The sequence below is a fragment of the Saccopteryx bilineata genome, chromosome 2 (genome assembly GCF_036850765.1).
Source record: "Saccopteryx bilineata isolate mSacBil1 chromosome 2, mSacBil1_pri_phased_curated, whole genome shotgun sequence".
In the NCBI taxonomy this organism is placed as follows: domain Eukaryota; kingdom Metazoa; phylum Chordata; class Mammalia; order Chiroptera; family Emballonuridae; genus Saccopteryx; species Saccopteryx bilineata.
In genome coordinates this window covers 226,508,127-226,519,922 of record NC_089491.1, presented here as the reverse complement: position 1 = coordinate 226,519,922, position 11,796 = coordinate 226,508,127, and the positions used below count along the sequence as shown (strand labels likewise).

The following is an 11,796-nucleotide window of genomic DNA, read 5'->3' as shown; positions in this document are numbered from 1 at the left end:
GCCCCTTGGTAATCACCCGGCATTCCCAACCCAGGCGGGAGGACCCCCAACACCCGAAGGAAACGCCTATGCCCACGCCCCCCACGTGTCCCCCACCCGGGCTTCCCTTGTCACTTCCCGCCGTCCCATCCCCCAGCTTCCTTGCCCGGGCTCCTGGCGACCCCCGCCCCTGGTTTCCTTTGTCCCTTCCCTCCAGGCATCCCGAGTCCCCTCCTAGTAATCTACTACCCCGACCCCAGTCTTTCCAGGAGTTTTTCTTGTCCCCTCCCCTTTTCTGACATCCCTTGTCCCCTCCCCTCTCCGCCCCCGTTTTTAAACCTGGCGCCAAGGCGCGGGTAGGTGAGCGCCCGTATTGAGCGGTTCTAGGCGCCGCGGAGTCGCTGCCGCCGCTAGAGGGGCGCGGGTCCGCGGGCACCATGAGACCCGAGGCGGCGGCCGGAACCCGGGAGGCGCGGGGTCACGTCTGTCACTGCCCCGCGGACGGTCCCCAGAGGCCACCGCTGCCGCGCGGGCCGGAGAGGTGAGGGTGTCCCCGCCGCCTGATTGGGCGCGTGAATGGTGCGCGGCGCGTGGTTTCTGGAGCCAGATGCTCCGGCGCCGAGTCCCCGAATCCCACCGCGATGCCCAGCAGGTTTCTTAGCGAGAGACAGGGAGGCAGAGTCATTTCGGTTCAAGCCACAGTTCCTCTGAAGTGCGGATGTCCAGGAGGTCTGCGCAAGGAAATAGGCTAACGCTTCCGTTCGTATATCTGAATTTTACCCGGCTTGGAACGTTGATTTCTCCGGCCCCCTTAACGAGCTTTCCGGGGTGAGTGGGAGGGAATCCCTTCACGTTGACTGTAACAGTCTTGGTGGCAGTCTGTGTTTAGGACTCAGCGATCGCTTTCCTGTGCACCAGTCCCCACACCACCCTTTTTTTAAAACTGATTTTTGGAGAGACAGAGGAAAAGGGAGGGGGAGAGAGAAAGTGAGAGACAGAAGCATTCATTTGTTATTCCACTTAGTTGTGTACCCACTGGCTGCTTCTCATGCTTTTCGTCTGTGCCCTGGCCCGGGATCAAACCCGCAACCTTGGCGTTTGAGGGCGGCACTCTAACCGACTGAGCAACTGGCCAGAGCGCACCAGTCCTTTTCAAAGTAGTCAAGTTTAAGGAAATCAAATTAGCCGGAAGGAGTGGAAGGGTCTGAGTGGCCAAGCAGCCAGAGAGGAGAAACCGATTCTTCCTCTGTGCATGGTAGAACTCTGTAGAATTCACTGTGGAGTCGAGCTCTTTCAATAATCAGGTGGTGCGGTTGAAATTAATGAGCAACACTGTAGCCACTGCTGGAGGGAATCTGAATTGAAGAGTTCAGCCAGGCTGGGAGAGAAATTCCTCAACTACTGAGTCCCTTGACAGTTGTATCAGATTTGGGACTTCTCAAAGCTCAGTGATGGCAGAGACCTGAGAATGTGGCAGGAATTAAAAACACAGTGGCATTGTGTATCCACAGGCTGAGAACTTGAGGGACATTCTGGGGTGTCCAGTGACTCCTTTTTCAGGCACACAGTAGAAATGATAAGAATGATAACTCTTGGCCCTGGCAGAGTAGCTCAGTTGGTTAGAGCATCCTCCTGACATGCTGAAGTTGAGGGTTTAATCCCCCCATCTGAGCACATAACAGATTAAACCAATGACAAACATTAATAAGTGGAACAAGTTGATGTTTTTCTCTTTCTCTGTCTCGGTTTCCCTTCCTCTCTCTCTACAAATCAATAAATTAATTTTTTTAAAAAAGAATAACTCATGACATAATTTTAAAAGACAGCAGAAGATGCTGGGGTTCATTCCTGGTCCCTCCCATTCCAGCCCCACACCATGGAGACCTTGGATTCTGACATCCCAAGATGCTGAGCAGATCAGACCTGGAAGCCAGGTAAGGTGAAACATGGGTGTTACAGGAATCCACCAGTTCAGCTAGAAAACGACACCATCTTGGAAATAAAGGGACCATGAAAGGCCTTGGCCTGTGCCTCCCTTGATTATCTAAATGCAGACATGGTCTGGATAGGAGCCTGGTAAGAAATGTCTATTAGACCTGAGTCACAATAGATCAGGCTCCTGCTTGCTTCTTCTTTTTTGAAAAGCAAAGCCGCTCCAGCATTGTTGTTTCATGGGCATTGTAAGAGATTTCTTCCATGTTGGTGTGTCTCCACAAGCCCCAAACCAGCAGGTAGAGGGAGACAGGAAAAGGCTGCCTCTATCCCTCCCTTAGAAAAAAGCTGAGTGTGCCATTAGCCCATTAGCACTGGGTGGGTGCCGCAGTACAAATAAGAGTAGAGACCATTCTGGGTGCCCAGAAGGTATGGTTAAAAGCCCGCACCCGCTGTCTGGCCCTTTCTGAAGCACTTTCAACCCTGTCTGCAAGCACTTGTAGGGTAGGTCATATTGTCTGAGCAAACACACTTCAGTGGAGGGCTTTGTGTGCAAAGATTAATGGCCACTACCAGTCTTTTGTTTCCCGCAGCAGTAACTAAATTGCTTTATACTTATTGAAGTAATGACTTGCTTTCTTGGAATTTACCTTTCCTTGTTATATTTTAAAATATAATATAAATGGATGGCTTCTTTTAATGTTAAAGTTAATTAGGCTAGGAAGGACCATATATTTAATTTATGTGGCACATAGCTTAGTGTGCAGTTATTTGAATATAATAAGAAACTCAGGTACAAGAAAGCAGACAATTTTATTAAATTAGTGAATAATGGAAGTTTGAATTCAGTTACTATTATTTAAAGAAAGAAGCAAGTAAATATCAAATTAACAAGGCATATGATTTTGTAGGCCAGATTATTATTAACTACATGCCATATCTAAATAATGAAAAATAATTCCTTCCTTTGCATTCCATCTTAAGTTCTTAAACATAAGACTTACAAGGTGCTTGAGAAAGAGAGAATATAGAAATTTACAATGATCTGATTTTCTTTAAAATAAAGAATATATGCAGCCTATCATTTGCAGGAATAGAAATACTGTAGCGTACTTCCTAACAAGGCAAGCACGTGGGTTTTTTATCCCTGTTGTGATGGGAAAGCCATTCCTGTGGGGAAAATGTTAAGCTGTAGCAACTTCTTAATTGATCGTCAACACGGCGTACTGGATGAAGCAGTTGTGTCCATAGATTTTTTTAGGGGTGCAGGCTGGGCTGTAGCGCTGGCTGCCTGCTTCCCCGGGGTCAGCTCTTCGAAGAGCTTAGTTGGCGGGGTGGAGAGACTCGCGGTTCCAGGGAGCACCCGCCAGGTGAGTGCAGCCCCGCGCGGGAAGGGAATGCTTCTTGCTCAACAGCGCCCTCTGCCGACAAAGGAGAACTCGGCTCCAGAGCTCCGTTGTGCATTGAGAAATTCGAGAGAAGGCTTAAAGGCTCCGCCCTGATTGGAGTCACCATCTATTTGGAACCCCTAAACCCCTTGGGAGCTGTAAACGTACCCTTCCTGGAAAAAAAAATGAACGACAGCCTAAACTTTTGTTGACCTCTGTTCCGTTGCTCTCCTGGCTACTTGCCGGACCTGCAAAGGAGGTAATTTCCTAGAAAGGGATATCAGAGACTGTGCTCTCCTGGTCTCACCCTCTCTTCTTCTAAGCTGCCCACCCTTTACCTTAATGAGTCAGAGGAATTTGCATCTCTCCCCATTAGACTTAAAACACCTGAACTGAGGGACTATGTAGACTCACCTGTCCATCTTTGGATCCCTCACAGTGCCCTGGATATCACAGATGACAGTAAGAGGGAGATGGGCTTATTAAGTACTGCTAAGATGTTTAAACTGTCTCTGAAATTGCAACTGATACTAACAAGTGCAGGCTACTTAGATTTTGTTTGTTTAAATCTCAGGATGCAACTTCCAGGGCTCCTTGACTATGTGTGTGCTTGTATGTGTCTATCTTTACAGCTTGGGCCTGTGGGTGACCAACAAACTTCTGGATCAAAGGGGGCCTTTGGGTTTCAGCATCCTGTAAGGTAACATGACTTCACCGTAAGAAATACATTATTTTCTTTTAATACAAGTACTAATACATGTTAATGCCTTCTACTTCATGTGTGCTCAACAAAGTAAAAAATAATTTGGTATTCTCCAATATTACTTAGTTACTATTATTCAAGGCCATTTTGTGGAATTTCTGGAATCCATTTATTTATTCATTCAGTCAGTAGTTCAGCTGCAAGTTGGAAATGGCCCATCTGTCCTTCATACCTTTTGTTTATTACTTCTTATTACATCTTATGTCTTGAGTTGAATTTAATTGAATACAAATTGTATATGCATATCTATTTATTTACTTAGGTACATTTCTGTTTCTCTCCTGGGATATGTTAGTATATTGCCTAGCACAGAGTAGACCGTCAAAGTCTATCTGTTGACTGAGTGAGAGATGGACACTCTCCACAGCTGTTCCTCTGCTCTGTCTCAGGGGTGCCTTCATGGGCCTGGCAGGGTCAAGACCCTCACCACTGTATCCCTCTTCCTTCCAGCCTTTTAAGCAGGTGGTTCGTGTTCAAGGTTTCTCATCTGTTCCTCTGTCTCCATGCCTGTGTCTCTCATTTCCTTCACCAGAATAAATGTAGTCTGTGCTTCTACCTCTCACTAGAGTATTTTTACCCTGCTTATCCTGGGAGATGGGAAGCTTTGATCAAACCTGTGGATACTAATTGTTAAAGGTGAAATTTAGAGGCCCTCAGACTGGTCAGAGTGTGACTTTTGCACCACAGAAGCTGTCCTAGCATCCTGTCAGTGGTTTTTAATCCTCATGGGATCCCTGGGGAAGCTTTAAAAATACAGACGCTGGGTGGCAGCCCCTGGGGCTCTTACACAGTTATTCTGCTGAAGGGCCTAGGTTCCTGTATTTTATAGGCTCTGCAGGGGATCCTGACATGCATGCGGGTGAAAACACCACCCTCTCTGTCCTGTGTGCATCCTTCCTCCTGTAGCACCTCCCTGGGCCTGCCTCCCACAGACCCTCTGTTACTGCTCCCCAATTTTGATTTGGTAAAATGCGGCAGCTGGTGAGACATGCCTTGAAAACCGAATAAACTGTTTTATTACAGAAAATTTTAAGCATACACAAAAGTGGAGAGAATAGTATTGTGAGCGCCCATGTGCCCAACACCAGCCTCAATAATCATCAACATTCTTCGGATCTGATAGTATTTGTCACCCTCTCCCAACTCTTTTTTTTTAAATTGTTAGAATGGTGTTTTTTTTGTTATTAAAATTTTTTTTTGTATTTTTCTGAAGCTAGAAACGGGGAGAGACAGTCAGACAGACTCCCGCATGCACCCGACCGGGATCCACCCGGCCCGCCCACCAGGGGCGACACTCTGCCCACCAGGGGGCGATGCTCTGCCCCTCCGGGGCGTCGCTCTGCCGCGACCAGAGCCACTCTAGCGCCTGGGGCAGAGGCCAAGGAGCCATCCCCAGCGCCCGGGCCATCTTTGCTCCAATGGAGCCTTGGCTGCGGGAGGGAAGAGAGAGACAGAGAGGAAGGAGGGGGGGGTGGAGAAGCAAATGGACGCTTCTCCTATGTGCCCTGGCCGGGAATCGAACCCGGGTCCCCCGCACACCAGGCCGACGCTCTACCGCTGAACCAACCGGCCAGGGCCTATTAAAATATTTTAAAGTGAATTCCAGACAGACTACAAATTCAAATTCACCTGTAAATACATGGCCTCCTCTTACCTGTAGTTTCACTTTTCAGATTTCAGTTTATGCAGAAATACACAACTTACAAGTTTTAAATTGCACGTCCTTCTGAGTATCATGATGAGATCTCGTGCCTTCCTGCTTCATCCTGCCCAGGACATGAGTCATCATCCCTTTGTCCAGCGGCTCCACACTGGACGCTGCCCGACAATGAATCATTATGTAGCCTTCTGGTTATCAGATGGACTATCAGTGCTTGCATTCAAGCATTCCTTCCTTTATTTAATAATGGCCCCAAATCCATTTGCATAATTTTTATTAGTTTTATTACAGTATATTGGTATAATTATTTTATTTTATTATTAGTTATTAATCTCTTACTTTGCTTAATTTATAAATTAAATTTTGTCATTAAGTATGTATATATGGTAAAAAAAAATAGTATGTATAGAGTTTGGTACTATCCGTGGTTTCAGGCATCCACTGGGGGTCTTAAAACGTATCCACCAAGGATAAAGGCAGACTACTGGACTCCAGCATAACACCCAAGTTTTAACACGGCCAAACTCTATACTATGCTTATGTCACTGTCATATGTATATATTCTTTTTTCTGTGTGTTGCAGAGTTTCTCAACTACTGACAGTTTGTTCAGACTGGACCATTCTTTGTTTTTGGAGGTTAGAGACTGTTCTGGGCATTGTAGTATGTTTAGCAGCATCCCTAGCCTCTACCCACTGCATGCCAGTAGCTTGTGCTCAATTGTTGCAACAAAAATAATGTCCCCAGACATTTCCACATGTCCTCTAGTGATTAGAAATCACTGGTCTATTGGAAGTCTTAGGAAGTTTGAAATCGCCATGCATTATCTATAGCAAGGTGTTTTCTCTCTCCCTTTTCCCCTTCTATCTGAAAAGGGGGAACTTGAAATCACCTTTGCAAATAAGCAATGATCAATTGATAATGCCTCTCAGTTCCTCAGAGAGCCACAGAGGAAACAAAATCGTGAAGGATTCAAGGATAAGGGATTGTTGAGAGAGTGGGGGTATTTTACATTCTTTCTATATATAACTGGAATCTTAAATTAACAAAACTTGGATTTAGAGGTTCCAAATTTATATATGTGTTATTTTCTTTTTTAAATATACAGATATATTTATATTATCAAAAGGTTTCCAAAGTGGGGATTTTCTCTTTTTTCTTTTTTTAAAATTTTATTTAGTGAGAGGAGAGGAAGCAGAGACAGGCTCCCACATGCTCCCTAACTGCGACCCACCTGGCAAGCCCACTGGAGGGTGATGCTCTGCCCAACTGGTTAAAACCGGATCCATTTTTTTTTAGCGTTGGAGGCAGAGGCCATGGAGCCATCCTCAGCGCCTGGGGCCAACTTGCTCTAATTGAGCCCTGGCTGCAGGAGAAGAGAGAGAGAAAGAGAGAAGCAAGAGGGAGAGGGGTGGAGAAGCAGATAGGCTTCTCCTGTGTGACCTGACTGGGAATCGAACCTGGGGCTTCCACATGCCGGCCAATACTCTACCACTGAGCCAACCAGTCAGGGCCTCTTCTTTCTTCTTCTATCTTTCTTTCTTCTTTCTTTCTTTCTTTCTTTCTTTCTTTCTTTCTTTCTTTCTTTCTTTCTTTCTTTCTCTTTTCTTTCTTTCTTTCCTTATCTTCCTTCCTTCTTTCCTTCCTTCCTTCCTTCCTTTTCTTCCTTCCTTCCTCCCTCCCTCCCTCTCTCCCTCCATTCCTTCCTTCCCTCCCTTTCCCTCTCTCTCTCTTTCTTTCTTTCTCTCTTTCTCTTTCTTTCTTTTTTCTTCTTTTCTTTTTCCTTTTCTTTCATTCATCCATTCTCCATTATCCTTCCCCTTTCACTTTTTCTCTTTTCCTACTGGACAAATAACCAGGATGGCCATTTTCTATTTTAGAAAAGTGAACTCCCGCCCTGGCCGGTTGGCTCAGCGGTAGAGCGTCGGCCTAGCGTGCGGAGGACCTGGTTTCGATTCCCGGCCAGGGCACACAGGAGAAGCGCCCATTTGCTTCTCCACCCCTCCGCTGTGCCTTCCTCTCTGTCTCTCTCTTCCCCTCCCGCAGCCAAGGCTCCATTGGAGCAAAGATGGCCCGGGTGCTGGGGATGGCTCTGTGGCCTCTGCCTCAGGCACTAGAGTGGCTCTGGTCGCAACATGGCGATGCCCAGGATGGGCAGAGCATCGCCCCCTGGTGGGCGTGCCGGGTGGATCCCAGTCGGGCACATGTGGGAATCTGTCTGACTGTCTCTCCCTGTTTCCAGCTTCAGAAAAATGCAAAAAATAAATAAATAAATAAAAATAAAATAAAAAGAAAAGAAAAGTGAACTCTCTCCTCTATAGTTTCTCTGTGACAACATCCAGAAAGATTAGCTGCTTCTCTTCTAGACCAGGTTTCAGAGTCAAGTTTCCTCCATAGCTCAAGGACCACAACACTCCCCAAGGTTGGGGGGCCTCACCTCAGCAGGACCAGGACAAGCCAGGGCCTCCACAGGATCAGAGTGAGCCTCTTGACCTTGGAACTCAATTGTTTCATTTCCTTTTACTTTCATGAAATCACACCCTTTGCCCTAAACCAGTGTGCTCCCTCAGATTTCTGAACAAGTGTGGGGCTTGTTACCAGCTCCCACCCTCTGTCTGCAGTTGTGTTCTGGTGACCTTATACAAAACACTGTCTGCGACCAAGGCAAAATCAGAGAGGAAGGCTGGGAATTAGCTGCTTCTAGGTAAAAAGATTATCTAGGTGGTCTTTAGGACTGTTTCAATTTGATTAATGCTGTATTTGTTTCTTAAATATTAGACTTTATCTACCCATTTCAAAGCGCCAAGAATATCTGCAGAGTTCCGGGGAGATGGTGCTGGCCAGTTTCCCGGTGCAAGCCACTATTCACTTCTACAATGATGAGTCTGACTCAGAGGATGGAGAGCATGAGGAAGCCCAGCCCCTTCCCCAGGAGGGGGAGGACCCCGTGGAAAATGGCCCAGGAGGAACGGGCAAGGACCAGCTGACTCACCCAGGACAGCCGTCTGGAGGATATGGTGGTCTTGGTGGGCAGGATCACTTCCCACACAGTGACTCTTTAGGGGGTGCCAAGTGCTCCCCATCCGAATAAATGGGGTCTCCCTCCCACATCAGACCTGCCTCACATGCACTCTTGGGGGCAGCTGTGCCTGGACACTTTGCATGTCCCCTGGGTGTGCAGAGACTCAGGGGCTGCCCTGTCTCTGGCCAGCACAGCACTCCTGGTGAGAAGGCACAGCTCTCTTCCCTTTATGGTGAGTCTTCTTTGGGGCACGCATGTGTACCATTGAGAAAGGAGTCTAGGACCCAGAGAAGGTTTGTGTCAACACGGGTTCTCATCAGGCAGTTGCCCGACTTTCAAAGTGCAGTCAGCATGGTGGCAGTCAGCACGGTCACTCTGCCAGTCAAAGGACAGACTCCTCCAGTATAGGGTAATAACACATCCATGCCTCTTCCTGAACCATAGATAATTTAACTATTTTTGCTTTTGTGAAAAAGATATTGTCCAAACATTCATGTGGTTGCTTAGTGGCATTCGGAAAAACATTGTTTATGAAAAACAAAACAATAATTCCTGTAAATATACAGAAATAAAAAGATATGGGTTTTTAGAAGAAAGTTCTGGATAATAATTTTCATGATTGTCGTCTAAGAACTATGTGTGTGAATATACATATCATATATAGAGAAAAGCTTTGACTATGAGTTGGGGATGGCTTTGGGCTTGTTACTTGAATAAAATAACATTGCTTTCAATCAAAGTATTGAATATAAAATTATTTTTACTTTTATATATTGGAATGACCAAATGAGTGTATTCCTCAAGGTATTTTACTTGACTATCTTATATGTGGTTGTCTTCCCATATACAGTACATCATAGAAGTTTCTACTTGAAATAAGTATTTTGAAAGAAAAAATGTTTGATAATCACCTTTTTTGTTTGACATTTTTAATTTGTTCCTATATTAAAGCTTTTAAAAATGTCAGAATTGTGAGAAGCAGGACTCCCGCATGCAACTGACCAAGATCCACCCAGCATGCCTACCAGGGTACAATGCTCGGCCCATCTGGGCCTTTGCTCTGTTGCAACCAGAGCCATTCCAGCACCTGAGGCTGAGGCCATGGAGCCATCCTCAGCATCCTGGCCAACTTTGCTCTAATGAAGCTTTGGCTTTGGGAGGGGAAGAGAGAGCTAGAGAGAAAGGAGAGGGGGAAGGGTGGAGAAGCAGATGGGTGCTTCTGTGTGCCCTGGCAGGGAACCGAACCCAGGACTTCCACATACTGGACTGACACTTTACCACTGAGCAACCCGGCCAGGGCCTAAAAGCATCACAATTTTTAATATTTAACTCTTTAAATAATATTTATTGTTTTTAAGAATGCAGAAAAAGTATAAAAAAGAAAAAATGGTCTATAACCTCAATGCTCAAATAACTATTAACATTAAAAACAGGAGGAATACATTTAAATATTTTAACAATCCAAACAGCATAGAAAAATATACATTGCAAAGTGTTATTTTTTTGCCTGACCAGGCAGTGGCACAGTGGATAGAGCGTCGGACTGGGATGTGGAGGACCCAGGTTCGAGACCCTGAGGTCACCAGCTTGAGTGCAGGCTCATCTGGTTTGAGCAAGGCTCACCAGTTTGAGCCCTCAGTCGCTGGCTCCAGCAAGGCATCACTCCGTCTGCTGTAGCACCCTGGTCAAGGCACATATGAGAGATCAATCAATGAACTGAGGAGCCGCAGCGAAGAATTGATGTTTCTCATCTCTCTCCCTTCCTGTCTGTCCCTCTGTCTGACTCTCTGTCTCTGCCACACAAAAAAAATTTTTTCTTTTGTTTTTTTTTATAAATAAATTTTTATTTTAATGGGTTGACATCAATAAATCAGGGTACATATATTCAAAGAAAACATTTCCAGGTTATCTTGTCATTCAGTTCTGCTGCATACCCATCACCAAAAGAGAGATCGTCCTCTGTCACCCTCCAGTTTTTTTTGTACCCCTCCCCCTCCCCTTCCCCCTCTCCCTCCTTCCCTCCCCCCACCCCCCGTAACCACCACACTCTTGTCCATGTCTCTTAGTCTCGCTTTTATATCCCACCACTGTATGGAATCCTGCAGTTCTTGTTTTTTTTCTGATTCGCTTATTTCACTCTGCATAATGTTATCAAGATTCCACCATTCTGCTGTAAGTGATCCAATGTCATCATTTCTTCTAGCTGAATAGTATACCATGGTGTATATGTGCCCCATCTTCTTTATCCAGTCTTCTTTTTTTTTTTTTTTTACAGTGATTAAAAGCCTTTAAGCAAACTCTTGGCCAATACAGCAAGAATCCATAAAAGAGTAGTGTCCTTAACATGTTCACCAAGTCCAAGTTGGCCCCATCACCATGCCAAATCCCTGAGAAATGCAACCCAACCACAGTTCAGTCTGTTAGGAGCTGTCACAGGGAGCAGGAGTCCAGGAAAAGTCCGCACAGGAAAAGTCCCCATGGCGCTGGAATTGTTGTCACCATTCTATACTTTGCAGCTCATGTCCAAGTCCCAATGACAGCTGCTTCTAGCTGGTAATGATTCAGGCAGACTGGAAAAGCCATTTGCAGCATGCGTGGATATGGAGCTTCTGTGCTCCTCTGCCTGGAGAGTTGAGACCAGGTTGCTTTTCCTTGGAGCTCTGCGACTGTGGCATGGTAAAGAGAACCTTGAGATACCCTAAGCTGGGTGGCAAAGGTAAATTCATAATACAAGTTGGCAAAAGGGGGAAGGAGAGCTCTACATTAGGAGTAGGTCCCAGCCTGAAATATGAGTGGGGCATTGAGGTAGGAGGGATAAAGGAAACACTATATACTAAGCAAAGCAGCAGAAAATAGGACTATCAACACCCACAACAGAGATCTTTGAGGGAAGAACAAAAAACCTGACTATTCAGGCAAAACATAGTTAAGTGGCCCTTGTGCAAATGAGATCAGTTTACCTGCTTCTTGGAAGAAATACCCTAGGCTCGTCCACAGTGTCATAGATGGGGCTGATGGCCCTGGGCACCTTCAGCCTTCAGTGGCAAACCCCA

The 11,796-nt window shown here is 45.9% G+C and overlaps 1 protein-coding gene across 1 annotated transcript; it reads left to right on the top strand.

Moving 5' to 3' along the window:
• Nucleotides 1-416: 416 nt before the first annotated feature.
• On the top strand, nucleotides 417-8,951 carry RIPPLY3 (ripply transcriptional repressor 3). The gene is made up of 4 exons (XM_066254962.1): nucleotides 417-520; nucleotides 1,847-1,913; nucleotides 3,932-3,999; nucleotides 8,500-8,951. Exons 1-4 carry the CDS (start codon nucleotides 417-419, stop codon nucleotides 8,810-8,812), a joined length of 552 nt encoding a protein of 183 aa, XP_066111059.1. The 3' UTR covers nucleotides 8,813-8,951.
• The last annotated feature ends 2,845 nt before the right edge of the window (nucleotides 8,952-11,796 follow it).